The sequence below is a fragment of the Micromesistius poutassou genome (genome assembly GCF_964030765.1).
Source record: "Micromesistius poutassou genome assembly, chromosome: 4".
NCBI classification, from domain to species: Eukaryota; Metazoa; Chordata; class Actinopteri; order Gadiformes; family Gadidae; genus Micromesistius; species Micromesistius poutassou.
The window spans coordinates 14533788-14551118 of NC_140274.1; the positions used below are offsets into that span (position 1 = coordinate 14533788).

At 42.0% G+C, this 17331-nt stretch overlaps 1 protein-coding gene across 2 annotated transcripts in view; it reads left to right on the forward strand.

Annotated features, from left to right (window-relative positions):
* The window catches only part of ryr1b (ryanodine receptor 1b (skeletal)), a 108233-nt gene that overhangs the window by 7065 nt on the left and 83837 nt on the right, over positions 1-17331 (forward strand). For both annotated transcript variants that reach the window (XM_084466609.1, XM_084466610.1), the window contains exons 2-9: positions 7948-8067; positions 8977-9078; positions 12547-12621; positions 13275-13353; positions 13612-13724; positions 14160-14259; positions 14511-14607; positions 15084-15158. In XM_084466609.1, the coding sequence (XP_084322735.1) occupies positions 7948-8067; positions 8977-9078; positions 12547-12621; positions 13275-13353; positions 13612-13724; positions 14160-14259; positions 14511-14607; positions 15084-15158 (761 nt within the window). The remainder of the gene's footprint in view (positions 1-7947; positions 8068-8976; positions 9079-12546; positions 12622-13274; positions 13354-13611; positions 13725-14159; positions 14260-14510; positions 14608-15083; positions 15159-17331) is intronic.

Consider the following 17331-nt stretch of genomic DNA (forward strand, 5'->3'; position numbering starts at 1 on the left):
TTCTTAATCATCTTTAAGTCAAAACCACTCTTTTGTATGAATGAGTTGTACTGACAAAGACACCAATAGTAACAATGCATGTGTTTACCTGCCTTGGAACACCTTTCTCCACAAGCATTCTCCTTGGGTTCTGTATTGGTACATGCCCTTTTAACTCTGTCAGGTCATGATGTGAACAGGTCATGATTTCATCAGGTTTTGATTGTTGTAGGATGTAATTGGGGTATGATTTCGTCATCCCCTGACGTCGTAGGGTTATGGTGTCATGAAGTGTCATGGGGTTCATAGTTTCCTGATAAACCTGTGGTCGTATGATGACATGTGGTCTGATGTCGTAGGGTCATGATAATAGCAGGTCATGAGTCACCGAGTGATGATGTCACCGGGGTCATGATGTCATTGGGTTCATGTACAGATGTTTATTCAGATCCTTGGGTTACACACCAAGTCTGGTTTGGCTTGTCTCAAACAAGTCCTACTAATAAAGTCAACATTAAACAAGATGGTGCTTAAACAATCCGATGGGATTTAGGGTATAAGTGGCACTTTTCTAATAAACACATCTTCTTTTACAATGCCTCAAGAAATAACCGTCATATAGCTGAATAACGCTGCAACAGTGATATCACTGGCAAGGAAATACTATGGCCTTTGGTCATATTACAGGGGCACGGTGCTTGGTGTGGTGATCTTTTATCATGTAACAGAGTTCTCCACAGGCTAAAGCCACAAGCAGAGCTCCTGTCTGTCTGAGAGACCTCTGGCTGCTGGGTGCTAATGGGTGCTGGTGGGTGCTGGGTCTACGCCGACTCCTATTCCCTCGTTCTGTCGGTCAGCACTAGGGAGGGAATGTGGGAATGACAGGTGCAACCCGCCCTGAAATAGACTGAGAGAGAGAGGGGGGGGGGGGGGGGGGAGAGGGGGGGCCAGAGAGAGGGATAGAGAGATAGAGAATAGTAGGATTGTGAGAGGGAGGAAGATGATAGAGAGAGAGAGAGAGAGAGAGAGAGAGAGAGAGAGAGAGAGAGAGAGAGAGAGAGAGAGAGAGAGAGAGAGAGAGAGAGAGAGAGAGAGAGAGAGAGAATAGTAGGTGGGATGAGGGAAATAGGAGAGGGCTATATAATATATATAATAGAAGCAGGGGAAAAGGAGAGAGGGAGGGAGAGAGACAAAATTCAAGGAGGTGAAAGATGCAGAGAAGGGGTGTGGAAAAGACAAGAGAGACAATAAGAAGAGAGAGATTTTTTTAATACTAACTGTCGGTTTGGAAGGGGATGAGGATTCATTGTAAGACGGGAAACAGTAGGTTTCAAAATGAGCCAAAGTGACGAAGCAAAAACTAAGCAAAGCAAAAGCAAAACATTGTTGTTGCAGATGTATGACATTCATAAAATATTAATATCTGTCGTATTAAGTATCTAGAACACCTGCACTAGAAGCTGGGCTGGTAGAAAAGACACCGGACACTGTAGTGGACTGCCTTGTACTATATACTAATATATACTTACTACTATATACATTCTTATTATACACCCACTAGAACAGTGAATCATACAGAGTGGATGTCTTACTGTTGTGATTTGAGCTGGAATGAAAAGTTCTTTAGAGGGCTATGGTTAGGGGGATACGATGTGTGCCATGTGAAGCCCTTTGAGACTGGAACTGTGATTAAGGGCTAGCCTAATAAAGTACAAGATGCCTCATTTTACACAGCAGGGTACATCATTTTTTCTATCTATTTATCTCTCTCTCATTCTCAAATTGATTTGATATACCTTTTGATCTCAATAGGAAATTCATCGTCTGCAATTCACTCTCCCTCTCTCCCTCCCTCTCTCTCTATATCTATAACCCAGTACAATTGTTATGAGGTTCAGTTTGAATAAAACTAAAACTACTACTAATAGTTTGTGTGTGTGTGTGTGTGTGTTTTTGTATCTGTGTATGTATCAGTACTTACGATTTCTTCAAGGATATTGCCGTTGGGATATATAATGTATAATTTATAGCTTATAAAAAAACATGTAAAAGTACATTGATATATATCTGGGTTTGGGCTAGGTAACCGGATCATTCTCTGCGTGTTTATAAAACCTGACCCATATCTCGGCCCCTCCCCCTAAAATGAAGGGCTTCCCTCGCAACCCGGAGTCTTGGAACCGTCGTATCTCCATGACAACCCCTGGGGAATAGCAATGGAATCTCCGAACTCGACTCACCGTTACTATTCAGCAAAGCGAATTCACTTGTCGGGTTGTAGGGAGATACTTAATAATCTATATTTAATCTGAAGTTCAATTGAGTTACTTGTTTAATTTAAACGTACATGAATATAAAAGCTCATGTGATCCTCATGTAGCCCACGTAAGGATTGGAAACGTAGATGTTTACAGTCTGCATCCTCCAAAGGGGGAATCCCTTTCGTTGGTGTTTTCCCTTATTCAGCCACCCTCCTCCCTCCGAACTCTGCACGACTCCCGGACATCCACCCACTCCCTCTCCTCTGCATAACTGTTAGCTGTCCATCCACCTCTTTCAGACTGTTTACGCCTGCAGGGCCGGTGGTTCGATATCTGGGCCCGAGGGGGCCCGACATCAGCAGGTTCTAATCAGGGCCCCCGGCCAAGAGGGAAACCCCCGCCTGACGTGGTGTTAGATTTAGAGAGCGTCGGGCACCTTTTCAATTGATTGGCCCGATTTATTTCCTGGTGACTTGTCTGCCAGTCGATGGTGACATTTCTGCTTGGCTCTTAACATTTATATTGTTCCGTGATAGAATTGTCACTCTTATTTTGCGTTTTAGGGACAATAAAAGCTGATGAATGACAAGTTTGTGGTCGAGAGAAAATCAACGTTTACAGCTGTTATTTTCATCAGCTTTGTTCATTCCATCAACACAGATATTTTTGGATTAGGGTTAAGCCCAACCTACATCTTATGTCCTGAGACACAATGCAGCCCTACCAGAAAAGTGAATTTTACAACATTCAGATATGAAACCGCCAGACAGTGGAAACAGAGCCACAGATCAAAGCCAGAAACGTTCTGAGCCTTACATCTTGCTGCCAGGGTTTACCTCCCTCCTATTGATTTTGTGTTAAGTAAATGTGTTCTGCCTGATTACAGCTTATCAGATAATTTACTGCCTGTAGCGGGGTGAACTCTGCCTTACTCATAATATTACTCATCATATTTCCATCACATTACCTATGTGCAAGTTCCACACACACATTCTGTGAATGAGTACTGTTTTGTTGAAGTAAACACAAATAACCAACTGACCCTTCCACTAGCCAATCTACCAACCTAATGACCGAACAACTGACCAACTTACCAGCTATCTGACCAAGTAACCAACCCTCTGAATAAGAAAGCTTCCAACCAACCAGCTAATTGCCAACAGACCAATGGAAAAACAAACTAACCAACCGACTAACAAACCAACCAGCAAACCAGTTAAAAACTGTTAAATGTGTTTTTTCTGAGCTCCATTGAGCATGCCTAGGTCCATTGAGCATGCCTGTTGTGTGATGGAAGCTTGTGTTTATGTATGTGCTTATCCTCAATCAGACAGACACTTTGAAAACAGAGAGGTGTTAAGTTTGGTCAGCTGTGCGTCTGGGTATAATGGGTATAACAGTGCAGACATCTATTTGTGTATGCAAGTCTTTGAGTGTGTTTATTTCCATTTGCCTTGTTGCGGTCTCCTGTTGACCCTGCACATCCTCCTGGCTGTTTCAGCTGCCGAAACGTGCCGCTCTGAGCCGTGACATGTCGGAGGTATGTTGCAGGTGTGTGCTCTAACTTCTACCAAGTTAGAGGCTTACTGCGTCAGCTCTTTGACATCTCACACCTCCCGACCCTGGCTGTGTTTACCTTCAATGCTCCGTGATGAGATTATCAAATCGTCAGCAGGTTTGGGTTGGCTCGAGTAGTAAGCCGTAGGACCCCGCTCTCCCAGTCCAGAGACCCCCCTTCTCTTTCCACTAGGTCTGGCTAAGCCCCGCAGACCGTCTGAATTTCTGGATTGGGAATAAAAGTCTTGCCCAGTATGTTTTTAGACAACGGTCTGGATTAGCAATGGATATTTAAATCTGCTTGCCCTCAAAATATTGGCAGGACATTCTCTTTTTTAACCTAGAATCTATTTCCCCACTTCCTGTGCCATGTAGGCCAGACACAGGCATCATTGTTCAGTTTCTAGTTCTTGCGACCTCAAAGCCTTTGGAAGAGGATACCCCTTTTAGATGTATTTCCATTTGGCCCAGAACAGCAACAAATAATTATCATCAAAAAGCATTGCAAAACTTATTCTGCTTCCCCTTATAGTTTTTGATATTCTTATCATTCTTATAACTATTTTTATTTGTGTCACTATTAATATTAATACTCAATATCATAATGAGTAATAACTATTGCTGGCATTAATTGCATCAGATTTTGATAAGTGGAGATATTATGGCCCTTATGATGGGATCATGAGGGATTACGGGCACTTGATGTGCTCTGTTTAGGTTTGATCCCACTTGTAGATGTAATAATCCTATCTGTGTCATGTAAATGTGGAATTAAATTTAGACGAGGGGGAACTACCCTGCCCACTACAGGCTGGCAGGCTAACAGGCCAGCCTTGTGTTAGCGTTGTGTTAGCACCCGCTTTCATCTACGTTCTGAAGATGTCATGTGATCACTGACAGTCTGGGAGCAGTGAGTCACATTTACTTTGGTCTGCTTTTAGACCCGAGCCCTTCGTACACACATCCCTATTTCCATATCGGGGACTGCAGTCCGTTTTAAACCCCGATATCAAAACCTGCCCCTCGGTCTGGCAAGTAGGACTATTTTACCTACTCACTTTATTCAGTTAAGTCCTGGGTTACTCTCTGCCATGTTGTGTCTCTGATCAGTCCCTCACACTATAGAACAACTAGCTCATTATGTTCTGTCCCCCATAATAAACTCCAATATAGTTATTGTTACACATATTATTATTCAAATTATGATTTAAGTAGCAAGGATTGGGCTGCTTCAAAGCTCTAATTGAAGGGGAAGTAATTGCTTTCTGAAAATATAGTCATGTTACATTCGTTTAGGTTCATGTCTCTTAAAATGGAAAATATTTAGTAGGTTTTAAGAGAAAAATAGATCAGGAATATGTTTAAGAAAAAACTGTTAAATAACATTGATATAGTTTGTTGTAGTTATGTTAATTTGGTATGTTGTCTTGTAAACTTATATAGAATCTTATATAGAATCTCTGAAGGATGTGATCGAAAATGTTTTTTACTTTTAATAATTTAAGCTTTAACTATCCATCTGTTAACTAGTGTCTAGTATCTATTTAGTCTAGTTCTAGTATCTAGTTCCCCTTTGTTGTTCACCTTTTGTCCAGGGTGAAACAGTCACAAGGAAGCAGGGACTCTCTTATCTATGCAAGAACACAGGCAACTCTGTCCTCAGGACAATTGCATTGCATGGAGGAGGTGAAACTGTGTTAAAGGCTGTGTGGAACTGTATTCTTGGCTCACTCTGTAAGAGAGGAGACTGGTGTATGCATACATTAAATAGGTCAAAGTAGGCCTGGGCGATATGGCTGAAAGACATCACGATATAACTTGATCATATTGATCGATGTCGATAACTATTGATCATTTTAATGACCTAAAAAGACTAGGAATTACTATGCTGGATTTAAACACTTCTGTTTAACACTTAATATGACCTTCCACTGTTCTTCATTGATAAATACTCCAATGTCGATACAGCAATGAAAAACACTCAAATATTGTAAATAAGTATGGAACCGTGTTTGTGTAACAAACCCAGCTGCTAGATTTGGTGGTGGTCTCTCTTATCAATATATATTGAACATTACGTTATATATTGATATTGATCAAAAGTCTATCACAATATGATAATTTATTGTTTTATTGCCCAGGCCTAGGTAAAAGAGAAAATTGCATTTAGAAGTCGTATCTGTCCTGGACACAATACCTCATAAAGGAATTGCCACAACAAGGGGAAATATTGAAACATAATATATACTACAGGCAGACCACATATTTCTTTCATAAATGAAAGTATTAAATAAGATTGTCATACTTTTTATTGTACGTGTGCTCACTTGGTCCTCCGTAGGCCCTTTGAGCCGGTCCTTGTGATTAAGACTACAAATAAAGAATACAAATAAAATAGGTTTGACTTGGCTTATCTAGATCTAGATTTCTCTGTCTGAAGTGAAAATACAGACTCAAATGGGGGAGTTGTATAGGTCTCAGAGTTGTAAGTGAAGGAGGAAGAGAGGGCACGTTGCTCCACTTTCCTCTGGGCGCGGCGGAGGCAAGCAGGGACAGATGAGAGGAGAGACATTTCTGGGCTGAGGCGAGATAGATGATCCAGGCTGAAGGACGCAGGGTAGACTCCCCAGCCAGGGGAAGGGCTGGTGGTGCATGGTCCAGGGAGGGATGATATCAGGCTGGCTGGTCCAAGGTTGATCTTAGTTTTTAAAGCTTAGTGCTACTGCTAATGAGAGACAAACAATAAACCGCAGAATAACTCGCCTGTGTCTTTTTAGAATCACACTCAGAAAGATATTCATTGCCAGGTAGATTTGCATTTGGAATAAAATATACTTAAAACCACTCTGCGTGAACATTAAACAAAGAACTGTGATATTTTATCTACCCAATATAGAAGCATAAATATATTAAGAAGCAGCCCTATCTGACACCCAGATCACAGTTAGGATGTGTCTCACCGACCACAGGGCTACAGAGGCTCAGTGACTCAGAGTTGGGGGAATGGTTTGCTATGGGAGGAAAGAGAGTCTTCAGGCCCTTGTGGAGGAGGGACATCAGAGGGGATCTGCCTGCATAGTGGGTGGTTGTTGGGTGAGGTGGTGGTGCGTGGTGATTGTAAGAGGCAGCTGGGAATGTAGAGTATCAGGTGGGGATTCACATGGGGGGGTTAGGGTTATGGGGGCAGGAGAGAGAGAGAGGGGGAGGCTTGGGGTGTTAACTAGTGCATTTAACCACTTTGAGAGGCCTGACTGGCTCTGCAAAATACAGTTAGAACTGACAGCAGTTCTTTCTGTTTTAATTCCTATTTTAGAATTCTGCATGAAAATGTATTTTTAAGGATTCTCCCCTCAAATACTATTATGCACAATATTCAAATTTACAAACTTTCTCTAGTAGATTTCTCTTCTCTTTCTCTTTTCTCTTTAATGCTTAAATGCTCTTATTGTGCCGCTTTTGTTTTTCTTTCATGAAACATAAATAGTATGCTCTTTAAAGGGGTGCATTGGCATTTAGTGTAGAAAGCTCAGGGTCATTTAGGGTAAGCCAACCCCACTCTTAATGACATAACTAGAATATGAGCTTGAGAACATAAGATATGTTATAATCTCTGGTATGCATTTTATTTATTCATGTAAAAGGTATTACAGTTTGTGTCAGTATCATATTGAAGTTTATATATGCATAGATGATGTGGTATTGGGCGGTACCGGCAGGTTGTTGTGTTTAAAGTCAAGGATGGATGGATGACCAGGTGGTGTTAAAGTATTGATCATGATATTAAGGTATTGATCATGATGTTTTCTTACAGAATGACAAGCTGGTGTTGATGTTATGGTATTGATCATGATATTAAGGCATTGATCATACTATTAAGGTATTTATCGTGATATTAAGGTATTGATGAGGATATTTATCTTACAGAATGACCAGGTGGTGTTGCTGATAAGGTATTGATCATGATATTAAAGTATTGATCAGGATACTAAGGTATTGATCATGATGTTAAGGTATTGATCAGGATACTAAGGTATTGATGATCCTATTTCTATTACAGGATGACCAGGTGGTGTTGATGATAAGGTATTGATCATGATGTTAAAGTATCGATCAGGAGACTAAGGTATTTATGATTGTATTTCTCTTACAGGATGACCAGGTGGTGCTGCAGTGCACAGCGACCGTGCTGAAGGAGCAGATCAAGCTGTGTCTGTCCTGTGAGGGCTTCGGGAACCGCCTCTGCTTCCTGGAGACCACGTCCAACGCTCAGGTAACTGTCAATCAATCAATCTACTGATCTATGAATTTATTGAGGAGGATATATGTCCACACGCAATGTCTTTGCCAATCAATCACTGATAGATAGATTGATAGCACATACAAACAATGACCCTCCTCAACCCTCTCTCGTCTATAGATTCGCTGGTTTAGTTTACTGAGAGTAAAATAACGTACTGAAATTGCAACAACAGCACCCCCTCTGGTGAAACATTGCTATTGTAGTAGTTGTTGTTTTTTGGGGAGGGGTTTGTTTGCCTCAAATTAGCAATCCCAATCACATATCAGACCCTCGATACACTGAATACTGTATGAATACACAGTCCTCCTGTAGTACAGAATATAGGATGTCAACCTAAGCAGGGTAGTCGATAACTACTAGATTTGCTCCAGCATCAAATTTTTATAATTTCCATTGAATTTAATTGACTGGGTTTTTCGACACATTCAAACATTGCTGTAAATTTTTCAGAATTAGCTAATCATTAGCTAAATGTGTCAGAATCAGCTAATCACACCACACCTGGTGCCATGACATGCCACCAGGTGTGGTGTGATTAGCCGTTACAAGCCGTTTTGGAAATCAGCCCTTTAACACGTCACAGGTGTGCGTGTCCACCTAGATGTGTGACAGATAGATGAGCAACATTTGCTACAGTCCACTGGGTAGGCTGATAGACTGATCTATCCAGCACACATCTAGGTGGACACGCCCACTTCCTGCCCCATATGATGTCATATGGGGCAGCCGCTTGTAACGGCTAATCACACCACACCTGGTGGCATGTCATGGCACCTTTAAACCAATGACTATGACCTGGTGGTTGAAAAGGGATCTCACCACATTTACTGTGTGTGTGTGTGTGTGTGTGTGTGTGTGTGTGTGTGTGTGTTCCTTCAGAATGTTCCTCCAGACCTTGCCATCTGCTCGTTCATTCTGGAGCAGTCGCTGTCTGTGCGCGCCCTTCAGGAGATGCTGGCTCACCGCGTGGAGATGATCGATGTAGGTACCGCTTAATGAGCTTGTAAAAAATGTGATTTTAATAGGATAAACAACATACATATACATATTCAAGTCAACTTTATTAGTACAGACCTGAATCACAGTTCCTGTCTCAAAGGGCTACACATGCCTCACAGTATTACACCCCCTAACCCTAAGCCCTATGAAGGACTTTAAGGAGAAATCCCCTAATTCCTTAAGAAGGAACCTAGAAGAGCGATCCCTCCTTCCAGGGACCGTTATGAGGGTAATAGGTTCAGACATTTAATGGTAGTGGAAAACAAGCCACGGTTAAGTCATATTATGCTGTGAGAAAACAGTAGGGGAGTTCAAATTGAGTCATGAATGTGAGCTAGTCTGCAACAGAGGTGATTAGGTGGGGTGATCTAAGGTCAATGATTGGTGGAAGAGAACAAATGTTCAAATAGAATACAGGCATCTTGTAGAAAGGTGAAGTCCCTGTGAGATAATTGTACTTGTAGCTTCTGATGAGATTACCTTCTAGTTTTTAAGTATTTATCATGTCCATTTTAAGAACTGTCATTAATCTGTTTGATGTTGTATTTTTATTTTTTAATCCTTTAATGACATTTATTTAATGTTATTTTGAACAATTTATTTTATTTGGTTAGAATTTTATTTGGTTGGTTAGAATCAACACTATAATGTATATATCTATCTATATATATACTGTATATATATAAAGATATATCCATGTGTGTATATATATACAATTACACGACAATCTTAATAAATTCCGTAAAAAGTCCACGATAGAAGCAGTATCCTCCTCTCACTTACTTCCACACGTACACACCTGTAGACGAGTTATAATCACCATTAGGTCTTTCCCTGACATGACACACCCCTCCTCCCTTTCTTTGCTCTCTGCCAAGCAGACAGTCGATTTGGACCAATGGGTACGTCTCTAAAGATAAACGTCTTTTATGTTAACATTTGTCGTAAACCCACCAACCACTCAACCAATCAGAAACCAGTCAACCAGTGTGGTAACCAGACCTGGCAACCTGTTCTCATGCTCCCACGTATGGTTGAGACGTCTAGACGTGTGTGTGTGTGTGTGTGTGTGTGTGTGTGTGTGTGTGTGTGTGTGTGTGTGTGTGTGTGTGTGTGTGTGTGTGTGTGTGTGTGTGTGTGTGTGTGTGTGTGTGTGTGTGTGTGTGTGTGTGTGTGTGTGTTATGGTGTGGGTGTATGTTTCTGTGTCTGCATGTGTTCTCCATTAAATTGTCAGCCATAAGGTGCACATCTAACTCACCTGTCTCTCATGTTCAGCTGAAGCCCCCATCCCAGTAGCGGTCTTCCCAAATTAGGGAGAACTTTATTGATCCTGAAGGAAATGGTTTCTGTCACAATTGCTCTGCTTAAGTTAGAAAGTAATACACAAACATTTACATCAAATATACATACGTACATACGTACGTATAAAATATTGACAATTCTTTGAAAGTTTTGGTCCTGGTTATGACAAAGATGTTCCTGAGAAATTACTTACTAATTACTTCATAATTATTCATATATATAATGATGAGGGAGTTATATTCTGACAGTGTTTCCTAGTTCTCTGTTGATACATTTAATTTACTGTTCTAGATACTGTTCTAGATCCATGGTCATCGATCAAGCTGAAGTATCAGTTTAAATGCAATCATTAGGGTGAATGATTTCAATGCCTCCATAATCCTTTGATAATTTAAACTGTCATAACAGATAGCATCATTCATCCTCCACAATGTTTTTTATCATACATACTCCATATCCTTTTCACATTTGTGAATTTGTACTTTGTACCAAAGTACAAAGTTTGTACCTTTGTAACAAAGTAGATCTGAAAAGCTAGTAAAATACACACATCGAAGTTTGAACCAGTGAAAATCTTTGTCAATCATGTATTACCCCATCCATTGGCTCTTGTTTGGGCTGGTATCTTGGCCTGATACACACATTACTGGAGTGATAGAAGAGCCATGGCTGGGAAGCCTTTCAGGTCATGTTCAGGGTTAACAACCCACCCTTTCCTAGCCAATGTTCATACTCCAATTTGGGAGGTAAGGCATGAAGGTTAGCTAGGAAAGCGTATAGAGGCAGAGCAGAAAAGGTAAAGAAGAACAAATTAAAAAGCTTCCTCTTGATGCAAAAGCCAGTTTTGTGTCTGTTTTTTTGGATAAGATAAGATAAGGTATGCTTTAATATTCCAGATGAACAGTTCTGGTGTCACAGCAGAGACCAGAATCTACGGTCACAGCAGAGACCAGAGACCACAGTTTCACAGAGTATATGATTACTTAATTATTATAATAATACTTTTCTGAAAATCTATAGTGGAAATGTAGATGCTAAAATAAATTTAAACAGACATTATTGACAGTCTATGTAATCTTAGGATGCCAGCAGCAGCCAACCTGAGCTCCCAATATGGAGTCTGGCTAGTGGATGAGAACAGCATGGCCTCCTGCCCAGAGTCCTTACACTGTGGCCGTCTCAGACCAAGACACGCAGATGTCTTCACAAGCCATGTTTTTCTCTCACACTTCACACACACCATCAGGACCATGCTGTTCCAGTCTTGATTGTTATTTTAGCTTTAGCTTCTCTATTGTGATGACAACTGTAGGCCTAATTCTGTTTTCTTGTTTGTAACCTTGCCTGATGTTGAGAAAAGGTAGGAGGTTTCTTGGTGCTGTTTTGTGTGTCTCCTGTATGGCAGGTCTTGTTCTGTCGCAACCAGGTCAAGCGTTGGCAAGGCTTTGTTCACGATGTGTTCGACTTTGTTCGAGTGATCGTTGCTATGTGCCAAGTCCGTCGTGTTCCACCTTGTCAATAGCAATATGAGGTGGTTGTTGGAAATATTGAGTTATTTGTTATGCGTGTTAATCTTTGTAATGGTATGGTATTGTATTTTTTAATTTGTAGAACATTTAAAATAATCAATGATAAAACCAATCATGTCACCCAATCAGATGATTCAGTGCAGTATTGTGCTGTTACCATGTGGCCATTTTTTCATCAAAAGCTGAAACATGACACACAGGTTTTATTTCCCTGTCTGAGTAGGCGCTCGTCTTCCTGTGATTTCTCTGTGGCCATCTGTCTACCTTTCTCTGTGCTAGTTCTGTTCTTCTCTTCTGCAGTAGAGGAGCAGTCTGTCCACCTGTCTCTGTGTCTGTTCTTCCTCTGTGGTGGAGGAGCAGTCTGTCCACCTGTCTCTGTGTCTGTTCTTCCTCTGTGGTGGAGGAGCAGTCTGTCCACCTGTCTCTGTGTCTGTTCTTCCTCTGTGGTGGAGGAGCAGTCTGTCCACCTGTCTCTGTGTCTGTTCTTCCTCTGTGGTGGAGGAGCAGTCTGTCCACCTGTCTTTGTTCTTCCTCTGTGGTGGAGGAGCAGTCTATCTACCTGTCTCTGTTCTTCCTCTGTGGTGGAGGTTAACCATGTGTTGTGTTTCCTCCCTCCAGTCATCCCAGGGTGGGGGTCACCGGACGCTGCTATACGGCCACGCTATCCTCCTGAGACACTACCACTCTAGCATGGTGAGAACACACTAGCGGGTCACACTCTGGTCGCATACCAGGGGGTCAATGACCCCATTTTAGCTTCCCAAAGTAAACCAGATCCTTAAATGGGGTCATTGACTGACATCCACCAACAGACTGGAGTTTTTTTACACTGGTATCATCTGTAACTTCTCTGTTAGCCGATTGTCTTATGGTTTTTTTGGCAGTTTTTTACATATTTTATTACGTAAAATATTGTCATGTTGTGTCTGTCAAGTTGTATTTGTCTTATTTTAAGATACTATTGAACAGTTATTGTCTCCCTCAGCACATCAGACTTTATCAATTAAAGGTACTTGAGTCTGAGAATCTTTTTTTTTTATACGTTTATTTTCTTCTGTCATTTATAGACTTGACGTAATGTTACCAAATACCTATCAGTGTTTATTACCCAGCATTGATGAATAGGCTCAATTCTGATTGGTCAATCACTGCATTCAGCTATGGACGCTATCATCGAACATCTAACATCGAATTCACGGGTGATTCAAGACCCCTCCACTTCGCATCGGGGTCATGTCAGGGTTTATTTTGAGATAATGACCAACCAAACTAGACATTATCCCCAACTTAATGTGGTATGATTGAGTGGTATTGAGTGGTATGATTGTAATTCTGTCCCTCCTCAGTACCTGAGCTGTCTTACCACGTCGCGGTCTCTCACAGACAAGCTTGCCTTTGACGTGGGCCTTCAGGAGGACTCCACAGGTATAGATGAATGACACGCACACCTGGCAATAGTCTCACCTTTTTTCAGTTGGTTTTCGGTACTGTACATTCATTTATATTGAGTCAGTCTGTTTCTAAAGCATGTGTGCTTCCTTTATTCTCCCTTTCCTTCCTTTTTACTTCTTCATTCATTCTTCTCCTCTCCTCCCTCTCTCCAACCTCCTCTTCTGCTTCCTCCTCCTCTCCTCCTCTCCTACCCTTCCTCCCCTTGCACTCCTCTGCGTTCCATGGTGCCAGGGGAGGCGTGCTGGTGGACCATCCACCCAGCCTCTAAGCAGAGGTCGGAGGGTGAGAAGGTCAGGGTCGGTGATGACCTCATCCTGGTCAGCGTGTCGTCCGAGAGATACCTGGTGGGCCCTTGCTCGTTCACCTCTGTTCATCAGCTTCATCCCTCTGTTCATCCCTTCGCGGCTCTGTCCATTCCTTCACCCCTGTCTGCTCTATTTTATTCTATTCTATTGAATTCATGTTGAATTGAATTACATTTAGTTACATTTAATGACATTTAATGGATCTTTCAACTTTCAATTCAATCTTGTACCTCAACTGACATTGGTGTAATCTCTTGTACCTCCTCCTTTCTTCTTCTGCTCACTTCTTCTCCTCCCCCTCCTCCCCTCCTCCTCATCCTCTTCATCCTCCCCCATCTGCTCCCCCTCTCCTCTTCCTGCTCCTCCTCTCCCTCCTCCCCTTTATCTCCTCTTCCTCGTTCTCTTCGTCCTCCTCTCCCTCCTCCTCTCATCTCCTCTTCCTCCTTCCCTTTCTCCTCCGGGCGCCTCCTGCAGCATCTCTCCTATGCCAGCGGTGATCTGATGGTGGACGCCTCCTTCATGCAGACTTTGTGGAACATGAACCCTGTATGCTCTGGCTGTGAGCTGGCTGAAGGTACACTGGTTCTGCTCCTTTACATTTTATATATATATATATATATATATATATATATATATATATATATATATCTAATATACGTATATTTTAGCCTTTATACTTTATATGATATAGTTCATGTGGTAAAGTACACACTCAGGAGGACACACCATATGTTGCTATCAGAACATTGTGTTGTGATACATCAATAGAGAGGATGAAGATGAACCTGTGTGTTTGAGCGTGTTGTGCTGCTTCTCCTCCTCCAGGGTTTCTGACAGGCGGCCATGTTCTGCGTCTGTTCCACGGCCACATGGACGAGTGTCTGGCCATCTCCACGCCTGAGGAGGGGGAGGAGAAACGCAGGTAAGGAGCGGGAAGACTCACACCGGCCGCCATGTTGGCGGTAGGGGAGGCAGGATGTTGTAGGGGTTAGGGTGTTTGACTCCCATTAGAAAAGTACTGGGTTCCATCTCCATCTCCTAGCATCCTTGAGTAAGATGCCCCCTAACCCCTAGCTGTTCCTTAACGACAGGTATCTGATTCACTGCAAGTCACTTCATATACAAGCACGTGTTACGTGTAAAATATACAGAATTAATCCCAATTCTGAGAGAGAGAGAGAGAGAGAGAGAGAGAGAGAGAGAGAGAGAGAGAGAGAGAGAGAGAGAGAGAGAGAGAGAGAGAGAGAGAGAGAGAGAGAGAGAGAGAGAGAGAGAGAGAGAGAGAGAGAGAGAGAGAGAGAGAGAGAGAGAGAGAGAGAGAGAACGCTGTGGATAAAGGTGTTAACCAGCCTGACTGCAGGTGTATGGATATTGACTCTATGTTCTTCTCACTGGCAGAATGGCTCACTACGAGGGGGGAGCAGTTTGCAGTCAGGCACGCTCCCTGTGGAGGCTGGAACCTCTCAGAATCTGGTAAAAAAACACCATTCATCAACAATAATGAATCATTAATGATCGTTCTGAAGTGTGATAGGTGTTTGTGTTGTGGTCTGGTCTGTCTAGCTGAAGTGTGTTATGTTACTCTGTGTTGTGGTCTATGTCTAGCTGAAGTGTGTTATGTTACTCTGTGTTGTGGTCTATGTCTAGCTGGAGTGTGTTATGTTACTAGTGTGTTGTGGTCTGGTCTGTCTAGCTGAAGTGTGTTATGTTACTCTGTGTTGTGGTCTATGTCTAGCTGGAGTGTGTTATGTTACTCTGTGTTGTGGTCTATGTCTAGCTGGAGTGTGTTATGTTACTCTGTGTTGTGGTCTATGTCTAGCTGGAGTGTGTTATGTTACTAGTGTGTTGTGGTCTATGTCTAGCTGAAGTGTGTTATGTTACTCTGTGTTGTGGTCTATGTCTAGCTGAAGTGTGTTATGTTACTCTGTGTTGTGGTCTATGTCTAGCTGGAGTGTGTTATGTTACTCTGTGTTGTGGTCTATGTCTAGCTGGAGTGTGTTATGTTACTCTGTGTTGTGGTCTATGTCTAGCTGGAGTGTGTTATGTTACTCTGTGTTGTGGTCTATGTCTAGCTGGAGTGTGTTATGTTACTCTGTGTTGTGGTCTATGTCTAGCTGGAGTGTGTTATGTTACTGTGTTGTGGTCTATGTCTAGCTGGAGTGTGTTATGTTACTCTGTGTTGTGGTCTATGTCTAGCTGGAGTGTGTTATGTTACTCTGTGTTGTGGTCTATGTCTAGCTGGAGTGTGTTATGTTACTCTGTGTTGTGGTCTATGTCTAGCTGAAGTGTGTTATGTTACTCTGTGTTGTGGTCTATGTCTAGCTGAAGTGTGTTATGTTACTCTGTGTTGTGGTCTATGTCTAGCTGAAGTGTGTTATGTTACTCTGTGTTGTGGTCTATGTCTAGCTGGAGTGTGTTATGTTACTAGTGTGTTGTGGTCTATGCCTAGCTGAAGTGTGTTATGTTACTCTGTGTTGTGGTCTATGTCTAGCTGAAGTGTGTTATGTTACTCAGTGTGTTGTGGTCTATGCCTAGCTGGAGTGTGTTATGTTACTCTGTGTTGTGGTCTATGTCTAGCTGGAGTGTGTTATGTTACTAGTGTGTTGTGGTCTATGTCTAGCTGAAGTGTGTTATGTTACTCTGTGTTGTGGTCTATGTCTAGCTGGAGTGTGTTATGTTACTAGTGTGTTGTGGTCTATGTCTAGCTGAAGTGTGTTATGTTACTCTGTGTTGTGGTCTATGTTTAGCTGGAGTGTGTTATGTTACTAGTGTGTTGTGGTCTATGCCTAGCTGAAGTGTGTTATGTTACTCTGTGTTGTGGTCTATGTCTAGCTGAAGTGTGTTATGTTACTCTGTGTTGTGGTCTATGTCTAGCTGGAGTGTGTTATGTTACTCTGTGTTGTGGTCTATGTCTAGCTGGAGTGTGTTATGTTACTCTGTGTTGTGGTCTATGTCTAGCTGGAGTGTGTTATGTTACTCTGTGTTGTGGTCTATGTTTAGCTGGAGTGTGTTATGTTACTAGTGTGTTGTGGTCTATGCCTAGCTGAAGTGTGTTATGTTACTCTGTGTGTTGTGGTCTATGTCTAGCTGAAGTGTGTTATGTTACTCTGTGTTGTGGTCTATGTCTAGCTGAAGTGTGTTATGTTACTCTGTGTTGTGGTCTATGTCTAGCTGGAGTGTGTTATGTTACTCTGTGTTGTGGTCTATGTCTAGCTGGAGTGTGTTATGTTACTAGTGTGTTGTGGTCTATGTCTAGCTGAAGTGTGTTATGTTACTCTGTGTTGTGGTCTATGTCTAGCTGGAGTGTGTTATGTTACTAGTGTGTTGTGGTCTATGCCTAGCTGAAGTGTGTTATGTTACTCTGTGTTGTGGTCTATGTCTAGCTGAAGTGTGTTATGTTACTCAGTGTGTTGTGGTCTATGCCTAGCTGGAGTGTGTTATGTTACTCTGTGTTGTGGTCTATGTCTAGCTGGAGTGTGTTATGTTACTAGTGTGTTGTGGTCTATGTCTAGCTGAAGTGTGTTATGTTACTCTGTGTTGTGGTCTATGTCTAGCTGGAGTGTGTTATGTTACTAGTGTGTTGTGGTCTATGTCTAGCTGAAGTGTGTTATGTTACTCTGTGTTGTGGTCTATGCCTAGCTGGAGT